Source organism: Oncorhynchus clarkii, chromosome 5, assembly GCF_045791955.1.
Source record: "Oncorhynchus clarkii lewisi isolate Uvic-CL-2024 chromosome 5, UVic_Ocla_1.0, whole genome shotgun sequence".
NCBI classification, from domain to species: domain Eukaryota; kingdom Metazoa; phylum Chordata; class Actinopteri; order Salmoniformes; family Salmonidae; genus Oncorhynchus; species Oncorhynchus clarkii.
Genome location: NC_092151.1, coordinates 26,200,260 through 26,220,733, shown reverse-complemented (window position 1 = coordinate 26,220,733; position 20,474 = coordinate 26,200,260). Strand labels below are relative to the sequence as shown.

Here is a 20,474-nt window from a genome sequence, read left to right as displayed (position 1 = left end):
TCTTTACCTGGGGGGGGGGTTGCATTGTAAAGTAGCACCCATTGATTATCTATTGACTTATATCCAGTCTGACCTCGCTGCATGGTGCAAATGAAAGCATCCCAGAAAATATATTAAATCCATGTACCCTTCAGTCATCTTTAGTCAAAAGGTGTTGTTTAAACAGGTGAAGTTCTCTCACAGGCAGTTCTTCTCTCCTCTCTCAGTCACTGACTGGCCTCGGGGTCTACTAGCTCCAGTGAGAGTAAGGTCAGGAGTCAAATACTTTAACAAGGTTCCTTAATGGTTTGTTTGAGAGCGCTGGAGATAAGAGTCTGGAGTAGAGCAGAGGGTCATGGGGCAGAGGCTTGGCTGGGAGTGTAGTGGGCAGAAATATTTGATATGTGTATGATATATATTATATACACATCACATGCAACTGGTAATTAGACTAAGCAATTAGCCTACTAAATGTTTATCTGACTCTATAAAGATAATTAAAATAAACAAGCAAGCATTTAGGCAATGAGTTGATGTTCACTAGCAAGAATTGGTCTGAGAATTGTCTATATCATAGGCTAGATATTCAATTAATATTGTACAATGAATGGATTCACATACAAGGTATAGAGCTTAAGTTACAAGGAATTAACAAGCATTACAAGGCATTATTCTAAGCATATACAGTTCCATTCAAAAGTTTGGACACACCTACTCATTCAAGGGTTTTTCTTTATTTTTACTATTTTCTACATTGTAGAATAATAGTAAAGACATGAACATTATGAAATAACACAAATGGAATCATGTAGTAAACAAATCAAAATATATTTTATATTTGAGATTCTTCAAAATAGTCACCCTTTGCCTTGATGACAGCTTTGCACACTCTTGGCATTCTCTCAATCAGCTTCACTTGGAATGCTTTTCCAACAGTCTTGAAGGAGTTCCCACATATGCTAAGACCTTGTTGGCTGATTTTCCTTCACTCTGCAGTCCAACTCATCCCAAACCATCTCAATTTGGTTTAGATTGGGTGATTGTGGAGGCTAGGTCATCTGATGCAGCACTCCATCACTCTCCTTCTTGTAGAAAATAGTAAAAAATAAAGAAAAAACTTGAATGAGTACGTGTGTCCAAACTTTTGACTGGTACTGTAGATCCTACAGTTAACTTACAGGACAAAGAAGCCTAGGAAATGAGAATTGATCATACAACCTTCCTCTATGCACTGGATACAGGACAAGAGAGAAAACAAAGGCATTTAATTAAATTCATAACATCTGAAGTTATAACCTTTCAACCCAAAACCAACCACCATTGACCAATAAAACAATACAAAGTTTACAGCAACCTTAACACTCCCAGGCCCAGTGTGTCACAGTATTACAAGGCTTGTGTGAGAGATGAGACCTGAGAGGACAATAACTTAGAGAATAACTTAGAGTTCACCTTGTACAGATACAAGTTACCACAGAGATCATACATCCATATAGATAGCATCAGAGTTATCCTTAGTGAACAAGTTTCACGTAGATACCAAACATGTATAGTATAGTATTATTCTATCACATTGAATATTCAGTCCTCTGAATACTGTAACAGAGATATTTACATGTTGGCCCCTCAGAGGAAAAAGGGCTGACTAGTCCTTGGGCATTGTACTTTGTTCCTGAAATATTAGCCATGCAACTCCTGGTGTCAGAGAGCACATAAATTAGGGCCATACCTACAGGAGCTGTGTTGGGAGGGACACACACACTCAGTTAAGTACAGCAGAGTCCACCCTGCAGAGTTCCAGAAACCCCAGTACATAACAATGGCTAACTGTGAACTTTAACACCTCACAAAGCAACTCTCTTGATGATTCAGAGGTTGTTGATTCTGCTCGCCCCAAGACTTTATCAAATCAAATGTTATTGGTCACAGACACATATTTAGCAGATGTTAGTGGCCAGTGATTCCAAGTCTATGTATATAGGGAAGCGGCCTCTAAGGGTCAGGGTTGCGTAACCGGGTGGAAGCCGGCTAGTAATGGCTATTTAACAGTTTGATGGCCTATAGATAGAAGCTGTAATTTTCCCCCTCTGGAGAGCCTTGCGGTTGCAGGCGGTGCAGTTGCCGTACCAGGCGGTGATACAGCCCAACTTGAAGCTTTCCACCTTCTCACACTTGATTGATCAGGATCCGGCAACTCTCCTTCTTGGACTGTTTCGTTACGGAACCTATTTGGCCAGATCTGGTCCATCTCGTGGCATGAAAAATAATGTTCACTTTTTGCAATGTAAAAAATTATAATTCTACGCACGTAGCCGTGGCCGTGGCCGTAGCCGTGGCCGTAGCCGTGGCCGTGGCCGTAGCCGTGGCCGTAGCCGTGGCCGTGGCCGTAGCCGTGGCCGTGGCCGTAGCCGTGGCCGTGGCCGTAGCCGTAGCCGTGGCCGTAGCCGTGGCCGTAGCCGTAGCCGTGGCCGTAGCCGTAGCCGTAGCCGTAGCCGTGGCCGTGGCCGTAGCCGTGGCCGTAGCCGTGGCCGTAGCCGTAGCCGTGGCCGTGTGAGAAGCTCGCCTGTATCTCTCAAAGAACTAGAATGAGACTTTCTTTCTATGATCTCTCTGCTGTGATAGACATGAGCCTGCAACTCGCATCTCTCCAGCGTTGCACTTCATCATTTATTACCTTATAGAATAATAGACACTGGAGTACCTAAATTTGCCAACATTATAGAATTACTGCTGTCTGTTCAGAAATAAATTAAATAATTCAGAATATCCTATTACATTATGAGAAGGCCCATAATTTAGCCACAGAGGATCAATAGCTTTTTTCTTTAATAGCCTAGCTGTGGATTGTGTGTAGCCAATAACAAGGCATAGCCTACAGTCGGGAACGTGCAGCAAATCTGTCAGTGAACAAACAGCATGCAGACAAAACAGGCCTTTGGCAATATTTAAAATCCAATTGCACAGGTTGGAAAACAAATGGCTCCTGCTGAAAAGAGAAGACTTTAATCTGTCTGCTGTAGGCTTTTGATCATTTGTGCGGTATTAAAAAAGATTCTGCCAAAGTCTCCAGTCATGTAAAAGTACATAGAATTGCATGAAATGCATTTATAAAAAGGCCACATTTTCCTGGACCCTAGGCTACGAAAAAATGTCCAAAGCTGAAGAACATACCCACATCCAGGTACTTTACGCAGGTGCTGGAGTTGTAGGAAAACTCATGGAAAACAGAAAGGAAAACGCTGCACACTGCTGCTCATGCTCCCAGGTGAAATTTATTCATAACAATGTTTCGACCCTTAGGTCTTCATCAGGCATCCAAATCCCAGGAGTGGGTGAAAGGTTTTATATATAGTGGCACTACTCGGTGACATCACTTCCTGAAACAGCCTTATTCTAAAATGCATTAAATAAATACAAATCCTCAGCAATCTATACACACTAACCCATAATGACAAAGCGAAAACAGGCTTTTATAAAGTAAAATAAAACAGAAATACCTTATTCAGACCCTTTGCTATAAGACTTGAAATTGAGCTCAGGTGCATCCTGTTTCCATTGATCATCCTTGAGATGTTTCTACAACTTGATTGGAGTCCACCTGTGGTTAATTCAATTAGAGAAAAAACCAAGCCATGAGGTTGAAGGAATTGTCCGTAGAGCTCCGAGACAGGATTGCATCGAGGCACAGATCTGGGGAAGGGTACCAAAAAATTTCTGCAGCATTGAAGGTCCCCAAGAACACAGTGGCCTCCATCATTCTTAAATGGAAGACGTTTGGAACCACCAAACGTCTTCCAACTGGCCACCCGGCCAAACTTAGCAATCGGGGGAAAGGGCCTTGGTCAGGGAGGTGACCAAGAACCCAATGGGGTTCCACAGGGTTCCCCTGTGGAGATGGGAGAACCTTCCAGAAGGACAACCATCTCTGCAGCACTCCACCAATTAGGCTTTTATGGTAGAGTGGCCAGACGGAAGTCACTCCTCAGTGAAAGGCACATGACAGCCCACTTGGAGTTTGCCAAAAGGCACCTAAAAAAGATTCTCTGGTCTGATGAAACCAAGATTGAACTCTTTGGCCTGAAAGCCAAGCGTCACGTATGGAGGAAACCTGGCACCATCCCTCCGGTGAAGAATGGTGGAGGCAGCATCATGCTGTGGGGATATTTTTCAGCAGCAGGAACTGGGAGACCAGTCAGGATTGAGGGAAAGATGAATGGAGCAAAGTACAGAGAGATCCTTGATGAAAACCTGCTCCAGAGCGCTCAGGACCTCAGACTGGGGAGAAGGTTCATCTTTCAACTGGACAACGACCATAAGCACACAGCCAAGACAAAGCAGGAGTGGCTTCGGGACATGTCTCTGAATGTCCTTGAGTGGCCCAACCAGAGCCCGGACTTGAAAATGATCGAACATCTCTGGAGAGACCTGAAAATAACTATGCAGCAACGCTCCCCATCCAACCTGACAGAGCTTGAGAGGATCTGCAGAGAGGAATGGCGTCATACCCAAGAAGACTTAAGGCTGTAATTGCTGCCAAAGCGGCTTCAGCAAAGTACTGAGAAAAGGGTCTGAATACTCGTGTGAATTTGATATTAAAGTTTTTAATTTTTTAACAAATTTGCAACATTTTCTAAAAACCCATTTTTGCTTTGTCATTATTGGGTATTGTGAGTAGATTGATGAGGGGGAAAACTATTTAATCCATTTTATAATAATAGGCCAATTTCAGACCTGAATGGCGTAAGGATAAAGATTGATTGGCTGGTGAGAGCAGGGGTTGGTGGACCCAGCTGTTGAGACATGTACCCGTAACAGCCCCAGCATTAGTCAGACAGATGACACAGCCTCCTAATCACACTGTTAGCCCAGTTCATCACCCAGAAGACTGCCTCCTGCTCGTTAGCGGCTAGATTAATCACCTAAACAGATAGGTGGGGAAAGCAGCGGAGCCTCCCTCCCTCCTTGTCTGTCTGTCTACTGCTCTAATTCACTTCCCAAAGGATCCTTCTGGCTGGCTGGCTGGCTAGCTGTCTAGCTAACTGACTGGCTGGGTTAACATGCTGCAGTGGAAGAAGGAGACACTCGTGATAAGCATCAGTAACTCTGTCAACATGACCTTACTGTACCCTCTGATTCCTATCTGAACCGACTTTCAATAAAATGAGTACAATAGAGCTGAGAATAAGCATGGATAAGAGTGATAGGTTAGACACAGTATAGGTTGTCCACAAGTGTCCAGCCAAGATAGGTGTTAGGGATACAGTATAGGAGAGGAGAGAGTCGGGTGTATGTGAACCAAAGGACAGACCAAAATAACCTAAGGAAGCCCCATCACATCAGCATTATACCATAGCTGGGTGATCCAATGATGAGGCTGTCTCCATAAAGAGATACCTATAAAAAGGGGACACCACATCAATCCCTCCCCTCTCCCTGTGCTGCCATCATTAGAGCTGTGATTGACAGCTGAGATAGAGGAAGAGGGACCTCACTCCTGACAAATAATGGAATATTATCCTACTGAAGGACACTGTGTCTTTAAATCCCATAAATTCACAGATATGTAACTTTGCAATTAGCTTTTTTACCTCTCAGTTGTTACTCAGCCCAGTGTGTCAAAGTTGAAGAATAAAGGCACTGTTACGTTCCTGTGTCAGCGGTCACTGAGGTGTGAGGATAATTCTTAGAATTTTCTCTTCATCCTAGACAGTTTAGCAAATCAAATCAAATCACATTTTATTGGTCATGTACACGTGATTAGCAGATGTTATTGTGGGTGTAGCGAAATGCTTGTGCGTCTAGCTCCGACAGTGCAGTAATAGCTAACAAGTAATATATAACAAATTACACATCATATACCCAATACGCACCAATCTAAGTAGGAATTAATTAAGACTATATACTGTATATATATGGATGGGCGATGTCAGAGCGGAACGGACTAAGATACCGTAGAATAGTATAGAATACAGTATATACATATGAGATGAGTAATGCCATATATGTAAACATTATTAAGTGACTAAGATACCGTAGAATAGTATAGAATACAGTATATACATATGAGATGAGTAATGCCAGATATGTAAACATTATTAAAGTGACTAAGATACAGTAGAATAGTATAGAATACAGTATATACATATGAGATGAGTAATGCCAGATATGTAAACATTAAGTGACTAAGATACAGTAGAATAGTATAGAATACAGTATATACATATGAGATGAGTAATGCCAGATATGTAAACATTATTAAAGTGACTAAGATACAGTAGAATAGTATAGAATACAGTATATACATATGAGATGATTAATGCCAGATATGTAAACATTATTAAAGTGACTAAGATACAGTAGAATAGTATAGAATACAGTATATACATATGAGATGAGTAATGCCAGATATGTAAACATTAAGTGACTAAGATACAGTAGAATAGTATAGAATACAGTATATACATATGAGATGATTAATGCCAGATATGTAAACATTATTAAAGTGACTAAGATACTGTAGAATAGTATAGAATACAGTATATACATATGAGATGAGTAATGCCAGATATGTAAACATTAAGTGACTAAGATACTGTAGAATAGTATAGAATACAGTATATACATATGAGATGAGTAATGCCAGATATGTAAACATTATTAAAGTGACTAGTGTTCCATTCCTTAAAGTAGCCAGTGATGTCTAGTCTATACCTATAAGCAGCAGCCTCTAATGTGCTGTTTGGCTGTTTAACAGTCTGATGGCCTTGAGATAGAAGCTGTTTGTCAGTCTCTCGGTCCCAGCTTTGATGCACCTGTACTGATCTCGCCTTCTGGATGATAACGGGGTGAACAGGCAATGGCTCGGGTGGTTGATGGCCTTGATGATCTTTTTGGCCTACCTGTGACATCGGATGCTGTAGGTGTCCTGGAGGGCTGGTAGACTGCCCCCTGTAATGCGTTGAGCAGACTGCACCACCCTCTGGAGAGCCTTGCGGTTGCTGGCGATGCAGTTGCCGTACCAGGCGGTGATACAGCCCGACAGGATGCTCTCAATTGTGCATCTGTAAAAGTTTGTGAGGGTTTTAAGTGACAAGCCAAATTTCTTTAGCCTCCTGAGGTTGAAGAGGCTCTGTTGCACCTTCTTCACCACACTGTCTGTGTGAGTGGTCCATTTCAGTTTGTCAGTGATGTGTACGCTGAGGAACTTGAAGCTTTCCACATTCTCCACTGCAGTCCTTCGATGTAGATAGGGGGGTGCATCCTCTGCTGTTTCCCGAAGTCCACAATAATCTCCTTTGTTTTGTTGACATTGAGTGAGAGCTTGTTTTCCTGACAATACACTCCCAGAGCCCTCACCTCCTCCCTGTAGGCTGTCTCGTCATTGTTGGTAATCAAAGTACATTTTTATAGTTTACTTCGCCACTTAGTCATCTCTCTCTGCTCTCTCTTCATGCCTCGTTCCACACAGACCTAGCCCCGCCCCCTGTCACTCAAGGAGCGCATTTGTTGTTCTTCAACCACGAGACACTTGGGTTCAGTCTGCATGGTCAATGCAGCACATGCAACAATGTTGATGACAACGTGATGCTGTTTTCACTTTGCTTCTTAATATCAATTCACTAGCGTTCTATAATTACACTATGCGTTTGTGTTTCTTATATCTGCAAACAGCTAGTTTGTCTTTTCTTGTTAGCTAATGCGAATCGCTAGTTAGCTGGCTAGCTAGCTATTAAATGTACTGAACCATAGCAAACGTAATTAGCTATACAGCCTAATAATGCCAGTGATGGTGTAGACCTAAATCAGCATGTTGTTTGTGCAACAGTATCTTCTGAATCAAAGAGGAATACGTGAAGCATGGAAATGTTAGCTACATGAAGTAGCTAAGAGAAAACGTTCAATGTAGCTAAAGATTATATGGTCCCCTAGGAAACACTTTGGTTCCTACCCTGTCATAATAACTCCTCCCTGGCATTTTAATTTGTTGTCATGTCGAACAACACTATTCTATTATAGAATTAGAATAAGAATTATATTTCCATGATTCCTACAGTTCACCCAAGTGTTTTGCTCTAAATTGCAAGTAAATTGCAACATTTGGTTAAAAATAAGGCCTAGGTTGTTTGCCAATATCGTGCAACCCAGTGTTGAAATGATCTCAAATTAGTGCAGGCAATTGAGAAATGTAAAATACTATAAAAATTATAAAACAATCAGAATGGAGAAAGACTCACTTAGAATGTATGTGTTGCAACTCTAGGGTCACTCACTACTCATGACGTTTTTATTACTTTTATTATTAAAGAACAAAAAATAGCATCAAATATCGTCATTACATACCGTGATGATATGATATTTCAGCCATATCACCCAGCCCTAGTGTGCTTTAGCATTTAGATTTTGTTCTGGAGAATAATGTGTGTGTCTTGCGTGCATGCGGGTGGAGTGTGTGCATGCCTGCATGCGGGTGAGGTAGGTGTGTGCATGCGGGTGGAGTGCGTGCATGCATGTGGGTGGAGTGTGTGCATGCGGGTGAATGGAGTGTGTGCTTGCGGGTGGAGTGCTAGTGTCGTACACCCTCTTCCAAAATTATACTACTGTAAAGTCCCTCAAACAACAGCTCAGGGTCAATTATCCCTTTGTGTGTCACAACCTTATGTCTCCACAAGGATTTACAGTGCTCACGCACACACACACACACACACACACACACAAACACACGGATAGCCTCCAGTTGCCATGCCCTGTCAGCACAGCCAATGATAATGACACCATAATGGTTCCAGACTCGTCCAGGCTGGTGAAAGAGTCAGAGCCAGAGTCAAGGCCTGTGGTCGAAACAGCAGTCTGTCACACACAGAAAGGTTACCTCTGTCTGTCTTAAGTTTCCAAAGGTTCTATCGGTTCTCAAGGTTCTATCGTCTATTACTCACCTCCAAGAATTGGAAAATGTTTTGTTTGTGCTGTTTGCTCTTGCTTTGTGCACTTACATTGTGAATGTCAAATAAAGGTTTCACAATATTACTAAAGTATTTATTCATTAAAAGGTTTTTATCACACACACACATTATGTTGGACTGCGCCAGCGGGTATAGAAATTCTCAGCGTAGCAATCATATTTCCTACTTAATGCTATTCCTAGACCGGCTCCAGGGCCATGATGGTCAATGTATTTTTAATGTACTTGCTCAGATAGCGGGTGTGAACACAGCCAATGTCATGGGATTCTAGAGCTCATCTGTGATGCAGGGGAGGCTGCCTCTGACCTTGGCTAGCAGGCTGCTATTACCCACCCCTCCACTATTCCCCCACTCCCTGTCTTCACTGCCCTCCCCGTCCGTGCATCAAAAGCTATTGAGCATGTGAACTATCTATGGGTTCCTTTAGCCATATACACTGAAGAAAAATATAAACGTAACATGTCAAATGTTGGTCCCATGTTTCATGAGCTGAAATAGAAAATCAGATATGTTCCATATGCACAAAAAGCTTGTTTCTCTCAAATTTAGTGGACAAATTTGTTCACATCCCTGTCAGTGATTAATTCACCTTTACCAAGAGAATCCAACACCGACTTCATTGGGCAAACGCTCACCTTCGATGGCCACTGGCACACTGAAGAAGTGTGCTTTTCACAGATGTATCCCAGTGGTGCCCCATGATGGTGGTGGAGTTATGGTATGGGCAGGCATAATCTACAGACAACAAACACAATTAAATTTTATCGATGGCAATTTGAATGCACAGAGATACCGCGACGAGATCCTGAGGCCCATTGTCGTGCCATTCATCCGCCGCCATCACCTCATGTTTCAGCATGATAATGCACAGCCCCATGGCCTGCATACTCACCAGACATGTCACCCATTGAGCATGTTTGGGATGCTCTAGATCGACTTGTATGACAGCGTATTCTAGTTCCCGCCAATATCCAGCAACTTCGCACAGCCATTGACGAGTAGTGGGACAACATTCCACAGACCACAATCAACAGCCTGATCAACTCTATGCGAAGGAGATCAATCTGCATGAAGCAAATGGTGGTCACACCAGATACTGACTGGATTTCTGATCCACGCCACTACCTTTTTTATGTATCTGTGACCAACACATGCATATCTGTATTCTCAGTGAAATCATGTGAAATCTGTAGTTTAGGGCCTAATGAATTTATTTCAGTTGACTGATTCCTTATATGAACATTAATTCAGTAAAATATTTGAAATAGTTGCATGTTGCATTTATATTTTTGTTCATTGCACATATTGAGTAGCCAGCAACCTTGGCTAATGGTAGTTATATGACTCTGGTTGCTAGGAAATAGAAAGAGGAGAATGGAAGAGAGAGGGCGAGAGTATGACTGCCCCACTGTTTATTCAAATCCTATTACTGCTGTAGCAGAGGGAGAGACAGAGATACGAGGGAGAGAGGGAGAAAGAAAGTGAGAGAGAGAAGGGAGGATAGTGCCTCGAAAGCTATTCCTGAAAGCTCATTTTGTGTCTTTCTCCTCTCTCTCATCTCTCCGCAACTCAGTTCAAAGATGTTGATGCATTTGAACGCTATGGTCAATCTGTTTTCCACTGCGAGGACTCACCAAGCCATGAAATGGAAAAGGAGATACAATCAGTGTGTATCTGCAAATAAGCCCTATACTCATTCATGAACTGACAACCTGTTGAAATTTGTTGACCAGTGAATGCAGCTCTGCCAGTGTACTTGTACAGTATTCTAATTTTGACCTTTCCTCTCCCCCTCTCACTCTCTCCTCCTCTTATCTTTTTTCTCCTCTCTCGCCCTCTTTTCCTCTACTCCTGTTCCTACTTTCATCTGCTTCCACTCTACTTGTCTCATCCTCTCCTTCTTCCCCTCTCCTCTTCTCCCACTTGGTCTCTTCCTCTCCCTCTTCTCCTCTCGTTCCTCTCCACCTCCAGGATACGTACCTTTCCTAAGGAGTCTCCTCTGTTGGGTCGAGATACGGTACGGGCTCTCATGTACTATGCTCTCAAAGTCTGGAGTGACATCTCCCCCCTCAACTTCCATGAAGTGGCGGGCAACGACGCAGACATCCAGATCGACTTCACCAAGGCTGACCACAACGACGGGTACCCCTTTGACGGGCCGGGGGGCACTGTGGCACACGCTTTCTTCCCCGGAGAGAGGTTCACAGCAGGGGACACCCACTTTGATGATGATGAGGCCTGGACCTTCAGATCACCAGGTGAGTGGTTGGTAGTTTACTGTGTCTTCAGTGACTAGTGTGTATTGTACATGGATTGTATATGTGCTATACTGTTCATTTATTTGTATGAAGTACATTTCCAGAAGTTTGTGTGTGTGCGTGTGTGCGTGTGCGTGCGTGTGTGCATGAGTGCGTGCTTGCGTGCAATGCCCAGTGACACCTCACGGCTCTAGCAGTTGGTTGGTCAGCCATGGGTCACTCAGTCTGACTAGCCGCTCCCAGAATCACAGATGCTCTCATTAATCATTAAGTCCGCCTGCTGCTGCTAGGCTGATCGACTGCCCACCACTTCCCCCTCTCCCATCTCCCATTCTCATCTGCCTGAGTGGACTCAAGGTGCCCCCCTCCATCTCTCCCTTCCTGTCCATCTCTGATGGAGAAACTAATGCATTTTCTGTTATGTCCTGCCTGAGACAGAAGGAGGAAGAGGATAGCAGGTGAGCATAGACAGTGTTGGGTAAAAGAGAACGAGCTCCCCCTTCATCTCCCCACCTATGATGAGACTAGAACTACTGAGAGCACCCAGAGTCATATTCCACTCTAGCCAAGCCCAATACCTCCACATCGCTTGCCTTGATAAAGATAGCAAGACAACCAAACACATCTGGAAAGGTGAAGTGATGTAATGTGTGATGTATGCTGACCCCATGACCTCTCTGACAGGACAGATACAGTACATCACTCTCCCAAAGATACATCAAACCAGACCTCAGTGTGGGGGGAAGGAGAGGAGCAGGGCTGCGTGATGCAGACTGACCCAGCTGGTGTGCCGTGTTGATGGGGCCAGGCCGCCAGGCCGTGCTCTGGTCTCCCCCTGTCCTGCAGGAGGCCTCCTGGACAGCTGCTCAGTCTGCTCCAATTAGGGCTCCCTACCGGCCAGACCAGGCAGGCAGCAGATGCTTACACGGCGCCTGGAAGGTGGAGTACAGAGGGAGGGAGGGGAGAGACGGTGGTGGTCAGGGGAATACACCAGAAGATGGGCGGATAGAGTGGTAGATTCACTGATGTGGGAGAAAATGGAGGAAGATTATTGAAAAATCCATCTTTTCTCGAAGAATCTCACATCATTGGCACATTGCATGAATAAATTATGATGATGAGGAGGAAGTGAAGGATAATGGTAATGATGAAAATTATGATTTACCCTTCTCAACCCACCCAAGGAATGAGATCGCTCCAGTATTTGCTTATGATATGAATCCTTTAACTGAAACTATTGAATGCCCCACACCACCATCTAGATTCCTAGTATAATTTCATTGCTTGGATTGAACAAGGAATTTAGTCCTCTATTTATTTGTGTTTGTTTGCCTTGACTCTCTGGCGGGAGACGTGAGTCGTCGAGGCAGAGGAGCCAGTTAATTAAACAGCTCTTAATTTCTTCTCAGCTTCACAGTCCGTCGGGTGGTCACCACGGCTCAGTAGGCTGTGCTAACCACGAAGCTCACTTACTAAAACAGACACCAATGCCTTACCTTGGTGAGTTTTTTTATGTGTTGTATGGTTAATGTTGTGTTTACGACACTGAAGGATTGTGTTCTTTGACATGCGTACCGAAAATGTCGTTGGTGCTTTGGGTTAGATAAGAGAGTTAAACGTTAACTAGTTGTTCCTAGTTTTCTGTCGTCATAGCGAGCCATACAGGTGATTCTTTCATCAAGGTGCTTTTTAGTCAGTCTGCAACAGGATTCAAGGCCTGGCCTTGGATCTCTTCCCTATCCCCTTTTAGATATTGGAGTGGGTTGTTGTTCCTGCAACTTTCGAACAAGAAGATAATCTTTGGAGAAGTTGTAAACTTGTAAGGTCAGGAGCTAGAAGTGAAACACGGCAGTTCAGCAGATTTCTGGGGCCCTAATCTTCTTAAGAAGGATGGACCTTATCAGAGGAATAAGGATTCCAGTAATTGCTTTCCCTCTCTCCCTTCTTTTCTCTCTCCCCTTGCCTATTTTCTGAAAACTTATCCCAGTGTATTGTTCTTGGCAGAGCCTTAGAACATTCCCCCCTATGAGGGCCATCTGCTAATGTGTTGTAATTAGCAATGAATTGAAACTGGGCGTTTGGAGAACAGCGTAGCTAGCAGAATGCTAAATGCTCCATTTAAATTTGCTAGCGTTCTGCTCTCCACTGGTTGATTGACAGGGGAGACATCCAATGGGGTGGCCTGGGCAGACTCTCGGGGTCCGGGTCACATAAGTGGAGCCAGGGAAAGGCTGTTTTTGTTTTGACAGCAGGCAGATTGCTTTAATTAATTATCTCTCCGCTGGTTGCTCACTAATGCGGAATGATTATGCTGGCCGAAACAAAAGGCTCATTAAGCAGGTGTGTTTTGATGACATTCGCAATTTGGCTTTGGTTCGCAACGTGTGTGCACACGTCAGTGTGTTCATGTTTGTGTTAGAGAGAGAGAGAGAGAGAGAGAGAGACAGACAGACAGACAGGCAGGCAGGCAGGCAGGCAGACAGGCAGGCAGGCAGGCAGGCAGGCAGGCAGGCAGGCAGACAGACAGATCGTGAAAGAGAGAGAGAGAGAGTGAAATGATAGTGTAGAGGGGAGAAATTGCGCCACACTGCTCATCCACAATATCAAGCTGTCAGTCAGTCACTTAGTCTCCCTGCTCTGGCTGACTGGCTCCTCAGCTCCTCAGGGACGAGGCTGCACACCATGGCCAAAACGGCTGTACTCCATCACCACCACCACCACAGAGGAACAGCAGCCCTCTCTTGAGGAATGAAGAGAGACATCAGAATGGAGCGCTATTCATATATGGAGATGGAGTAACAGGGCATGGAGTCAGAGTGAACTAAAGCGTCCCTCTCTCTCCCCCGATTATCTCAGGTTCCACAAAGCTGATAGCATTTTGGCTGAGTAAACAATCACAGGGCTGAACCAGATGTAGTCTAAAGGGAATATGGTATGTTCCTCTCATCACACACACAGCCTTTACTATCATCCTCCACAGACCTCCTAAAGCCTACCAAGCAGGACCCTGGCCAGCTGTGGCTTGCTTATAGAGGGTCCCCATCCCCAAATCTGATGGGACAGACAGACTCCATCTGGCCTGCACTCTTTCTCTCCCTCTCTCTGCACCTCCTGCTGCTAACCATCCCAGACCAGACACCTCTTTTACCAACAGGGTCCAACTGAATGAATACAGCATTTAATTGAATCTAGAACATCAGCCAAATCTCTGTTTGGCAAGGTTTGACACAGGCAGTCAGTCTGTTGTGTAGTCACAGGGATGAACACCACAGTGACTCTGTGTAAAATAAATGGTGCCGTAGATACCATGACCTCCCTGCTTCCCTCCCCGTCTCTCCCATCCTCTCTTTCTCTCATCCTCCCTTCGTCCTCCACCCTGCATACTCCTTAAATTAAATGGTATCATAACCTCCCTCCCTCCTTCCCTCCCTTCCTCTCATACATACTCCATTTCTCCACTCCATTTCTGCACAATGTGCTCCTGTAGATTAGGACATGTATTGGGCTTTCAATCACCCTGGTGACTAACCAGGAGGGAATATACCAGCACCTCGCTCCATTGTCTGTGTTTGAGTATGACATTGAGGCGCAGCCAAGCCTGTGCTAATCTAAGGCTAGCCATGCACACCGAGACAGGGAACCTAGCTAGCTGTGGCATGCTGACACACACACTACACCAATGAGTTTGGTGGATGGTGGAGCCGCAATCTAAATCTCTTAGCCGCAGGTTTGAACTCTTAGTCTCGCTTAGCAGAGCCAGACTAGCAGGTTTTCTTTCTTTTTTTTTGCAAATTCCGCCGAGGAGGAGGAAGAGGTGTTTTTAGCCTGCTGTAGTCGCTCCAGGTGTCACTACATGCTCTGTGGATGACAGCTTGCGGCTCAGACTGTATTTCCATAGCTATCTCTCTATGCGTTGTGCCTAAAAGCATTACAAGCGTTTGTGCCTGTCTGCTTCTCCTCTTAACTCTGACAATATGGAGATGTGTTCAGAAGTAAGAGAAACACACTCTGCAATCCACACACTTGATAGTAGAGGTGCAGTAGGTCAGTCCAACACTCAAAATGGAGAGTTGAGATAGTAGTAATAGCATTCTTCTGTCTGTCAGTGAGGTGTGTTTTCATGATATGGAAGCCATATCAAAGCTTTTCTCTGCTCCGATGGATGGAGAAATCTCATTGTTATCTTTCTCACGTCGGTCCTCCCTCTCTCTTTCTCTCTCTCTCTCCCCTCAGACTCTCACGGGATGGATCTGTTTGCGGTAGCAGTGCATGAGTTTGGTCATGCTATTGGCCTGGCCCACACTTCAGCCATAGAGTCCATCATGAGGCCGTACTACCAGGGCCCTGTGGGGGACCCACTCAAGTACAACCTCCCCTATGAGGACAAGGTCCGTGTCTGGCAGCTCTACGGTAAGTACCTCAAATCGCCTCATCATCATGGGAAAAAGACTGCTAAGGGGTATACAGTACATAGCGACACAACACCACAGCTGTTTCTTACCCCGCAATGTTTCCCAACACTGTGACTAATAACTACAGTGCATTCAGAAAGTATCCAGACCCCTTGACTTTTTCCACATTTTGTTATGTTACAGCCTTATTCCTAAATTTATTAAATCGTTTTTTTCCCTCAATCTACACGCAATACCCCATAATGAAAATGCAAAAACAAGTTTTTAGATTTTTTTTGCAAATTTATAATAAAAAAACTCAACTGAAATATCACATTCACATAAGTATTCAGACCATTTACTCAGTACTTTGTTGAAGAACCTTTGACAACGATTACAGCCTTGAGTCTTCTTAGGTATGACACTACAAGCTTGGCACACCTATATTTGGGGAGTGTCGTGGAAATTTCCTCTATTTACCTAATCATGGGAGCAAACCACACACACAAGTCAGAGTTAGTTATAAAAGTCCATCTTTAATTATGAGCTCTATCACAACCCTGTGACTCTCAGATCGATTCAGTGTCTAACCATGAATTCTCTGAGAGCCCCCTTCCACATTTCAAATGAGGTCCTTTATAGTAAAGACACACACACAGGATAAGACAGCATAGACATAACTCATCGTTCAGCTTTGTCTCCTTTCCCAAACCCGTGAAACCATAAACCAAATCCTCCATATCAACAGGCATATATCAAATTGTCATTTATATACAACCCACTCTAAATACAAACTCCTGGACAAACTCACGGAGAGGAGGGTGAGGCTATAGTTTAAGATAGAAACAACACTGCAACCCTTCTTTCCCCACTTGAAAAGGTAGGGAGTAAAAGATATGTTTACACATGATGACACTTTGACCTCTCCCCTCTCAGCGGCCCAGGCAACTTAGTTTTGACATAGAACAGATAACTGCAACCTCACCACAGAATTACACAAAAATACCATTCTGATGAGAATTAACTTACACCCATTTGATAAATATAAAACATCTAACATATGTTACCAACAAATTCTGAATCTTCCCTAACAGGAGTTTCTCCGATTCTTCTCTGCAGATCCTCTCAGGCTCAGTCAGGTTGGATGGGGAGCGTCGCTGCACAGCTATTTTCAGGTCTCTCAAGAGATGTTCGATTGGATTCAAGTCCGGGGCTGGTCGGGCCGCTCAAGGATATTCAGAGACTTGTCCTGAAGCCACACATGCATTGTCTTGGCTGTGTGCTTAGGATCATTGTCCTGTTGGAAGGTGAACCTTCGCCCCCAGTCCGAGGTCCTAAGCGCTCTGTACTTTGCTCCGTTCATCTTTCCCTTGATCCTTACTAGTCTACCAGTCCCTGCCGCTGAAAAACATCCCCACAGCATAATGTTGGTACCCTTCCCCAGATTTGTGCCTGGACTAAAAACCGATTCAACATCTCTGGAGAGACCTGAAAATTGCTGTGCAGCACCGCTCCCCGTCCAACCTGACAGAGCTTGAGAGGATCTGCAGAGAATAATGGGAGAAACTCCCCTAATACAGATGTGCCAAACTTGTAGCATCATACCGAAGAAGACTTGAGGCTATAATTTCTGGCGAAGGTGCTTCAACAAAGTACTGAGTAAAGGGTCTAAATACTTATGTAATTGTGCATTTTCAGTTATTTCGAAAAACCTGTTTTTGCTTTGCCATTATAGGACAATGACCCCAAGTGTGTAGATTGACGAGGAGGGGGGGACAATTTAATCCATTTTAGAATAAGGCTGTAACGTAACAAAATGTGGAAAAAGTCAGAGTCTCAATACTTACCAAATGCACTGTATATATACCTGCCTATTTATCTACCTCTCCCATTCTCTCTCTCTCCACCCCCTCTATCCACTGTCTTGACGTTGGCCTGGGGGTAGGTTTATGACAGTCATAAATACCTCTTCCCCCCTTTTTCCTCTCTCTACCCTACTGATGTGACATTTGAAAACTCCTTGGTTAACATAGAGATTCTGGGAACATCAGAAGGTGGGGGGAAATTAACGATATTCTGGTAATCCGACCAATTGAACATATGCGGTGGTACTTAATGAATATGATGTCAGTTCGGTTGTCATCTGAGACATTCTCATCGATGATAGGATGACATAAACTCTGCAGTGGAAAGTCTACACATCAGAGTAATCAGATTCACATGGAATTGTTGTTCAATTTAAATGTTTGAATATAAAATTATTGGTGAAAAGATTAAATGTCATTTTAGCTTCCAAATGAGAGATTTGGGTTTTCATAAGGTTAGGGCTCTGCTCAATCAGTGGCCCGCCCCTGTGAAGAGACATAGGTTATAAAACTTTTCAGACACACCCTTCTCGCTCCACTATATAAAGCCTTGACAAAAATGTAACCTCCTGTTCCAAGTACGTGAGGTCTGCAGCCTCTGCGTTAAAAGGACTAACATGTCAACTACAGAACTAAGCCAACCTCAGCGTGAGCTTTGGTTGGCGAATGGTATGAACTTTGAACTCTTATTCACTACAGAAGTGATACCTCCTAGCTGTTGAGTTAGCCACCGCAGCTGCAAACGCGGGCTAGGAAAGAACAGACAGAGTATCCCGTCTACCACACAACGACGTTACTACAACGTATCCATTTGACCACCAGAGACATTCTTCAAAGGACAAAGGACGAGGTTTGGCAACACGGCCTTCCATCTACCACCAACCTACCGAAGCGCAGCTCAGAGTAAATATTTATTGCATTTTCCTTTTCCAAATGGGCGGTAATTTAGAATGCATAAGATACTGTATTTACAATAGCACAGCTTCTCCCTTTGTCCCTCAGTCTTCCCGCTCTTTCACTCAAACCCAGCCCCTTTTCTTTTGTGTAACCCGCTGTCATATCTCTTCCGCCTGCTAGGGACGTTTTCCTTTATGACGTAATTTGTAATCAAGGTATAATTAATTCTTTGTATATGTAATTCTGTGTGATTAGTTAGGTATTTAGTAAATAAATAATTAAACCCAATTTTGCATCGCTGATTCAACTTGTTAGCCAGGGTTCGTGAAGATAACCAAGAATTTACAGCTTTCAGATGAGACTGAATTAAGGTGACGATTAATATTGACTGCTATTGATGTAAAATATGACTAGGTCTTTAAGAGTTTATTCGGAAGATAACAGCTCTATAAATATTATTTTGTGGTGCCCCGACTCTCTAGTTAATTACATTTACATGATTAGCTCAATCAGGTAATATTAATTATGGAGAAAGGATTTTATAGAATAGCATGTCATATCACTTAATCCGGCATAGCCAAAGACACAACATAATTGGTGCTCCCGTGCGAGGAATCTAAAATAGAATGAAGCTTTCATTTTGATTCAGCCTGTATAAAATTGAAAAGCAGATTACATAATATACCAAGTTTATTGTACACATTTTTGGAGTGTTAGAGACAAGCATTATTGGGTGTGTGTGTGCTGAAGATTCCCCGCCTCCGTGTTGTTCTTTGATGTAGTCAGTGGGTAACGTAAGCGAATACATTTCTGTATGAGAGCTGATAAAGCTAATTATAGACATCTGAGAAATAAAGCATTTGGCCAAGCGCAGGGCTATTTCTGCCTTGCGCGTTACAAACGTGGATAGGCTCGGTCATTATTAATTTCTCGAGCGAGGACAAATTCAGGAGATATAAGCTTGACCAGCGATAGATATCCCTGTCTCTCTCACGTTTCCTCGCGAGTAGACCACGGTGCATTTCGTTGTTTGCCGCGTGTTCCGGTTAAAACATTGTAAAAAATTGCCGAAAAGGGTTTGAACATAATATGTTAGAAGTAAAACCTTTCCCTTGCCAAGGGAATCCTATGTGCTGCAGTTTCAGGCAAAATGTAGGGTTAGCTTGCACGAGGTGCTAAAGCTAACAAGGGAAAATAGCCATTTTGTTTTCTTGTGCCACGTTGAAATCTTTTAAATAGTATCCAAATTGATGAGTTTCTAAATAAGACATTGTAAACTTTTTCCAAACTAACCTAGATGAAACAACTTCTCAGGTTATTTAAAGTTTAAATCCCAAATAGGTCTTATTTATCATTAAATTGATCAATCAGTAAAATTTGTTTTTTGCAAAACCATTCAGTAATCCAGTACTGACAGAAGCCCCGCCCCAGCGGGAATCCCATATGGCTTCGGCCTTAGGGAGAAGTGTACCACAGTGTTGAATGTTCCCAACATTTGATCTACTGTTTACACTTATGATATCCAATCAATGGAGATTGTATGGATTATCGTCTCATTCAATTTAATTTAAGTTAAATTGTTGAACATACCTTAATGTTCTTCCAATCAAATGAGACACTTTTCAACTTCTTATATTAACCTGGATGAAGCAACATCTCAGGTTAATTCAAGTTTAATACCCAGATAGCCTACGCAGGTAGGATTAATCATTGGCATTGATTAATTAATTCAATTAGCTTTTGTAAATTCATTCACGTCCAACTTCCACATTACTGGTATGGTACTGATGGTTCGTCAACATCTATAAATCGATTAAACTTGTCTTTGCAGCTTCCAATGAATTCCAAACCCAAATTTTTCTAATAATGTGCAAGCTATCAAAAGAGGTGGTCACCACTCCTCCGTAATTAGTGAACCTCCACCCATAAAATAATTGATCTCTGACCTCAGCAGCGATACCAACCCTAATTATGCCATTAGCGAAAAGACAGCCGAAATTGCGAACGCTCTCCAAAATCAACCATCAAACACAGGCTTTGTGACGGTTCTCCCCACTTTTGCACTGATGTATCGCCATAAAAATGTGGCATCGGTCCAATACCACAGTGCACAGCCGAAGCACG

The 20,474-nt window shown here is 43.4% G+C and overlaps 2 protein-coding genes across 2 annotated transcripts in view; one reads left to right on the top strand and one right to left on the bottom strand.

Moving 5' to 3' along the window:
• LOC139409916 (matrix metalloproteinase-17-like) overlaps nucleotides 1–20,474 on the top strand; it is a 98,741-nt gene that overhangs the window by 56,839 nt on the left and 21,428 nt on the right. Inside the window, exons 4-5 of the mRNA XM_071155329.1 lie at nucleotides 10,911–11,197; nucleotides 15,431–15,607. Of these exons, the coding sequence (XP_071011430.1) occupies nucleotides 10,911–11,197; nucleotides 15,431–15,607 (464 nt within the window). The remainder of the gene's footprint in view (nucleotides 1–10,910; nucleotides 11,198–15,430; nucleotides 15,608–20,474) is intronic.
• Nucleotides 1,366–9,847, bottom strand: LOC139409609 (holotricin-3-like). The gene is made up of 5 exons (XM_071155035.1): nucleotides 9,832–9,847; nucleotides 9,575–9,674; nucleotides 3,155–3,176; nucleotides 2,288–2,548; nucleotides 1,366–1,392 (listed from the first exon to the last, which is right to left on the bottom strand). The coding sequence occupies exons 1-5, from the start codon at nucleotides 9,845–9,847 to the stop codon at nucleotides 1,366–1,368; spliced, it is 426 nt and encodes a 141-aa protein (XP_071011136.1).

Bases quoted from the DNA above. Each gene is read 5' to 3' on its own strand.
- LOC139409609 (XM_071155035.1), bottom strand. The intron at 3,177-9,574 runs GTGAGCGTTTGC...CTACAACTCCAG, and splicing joins TGTGCCAGTGGCCATCGAAG to CACCTGCGTAAAGTACCTGG. The intron at 1,393-2,287 runs GTGCGTAGAATT...TTGTCCTCTCAG, and splicing joins ACGGCCACGGCCACGGCTAC to GTCTCATCTCTCACACAAGC.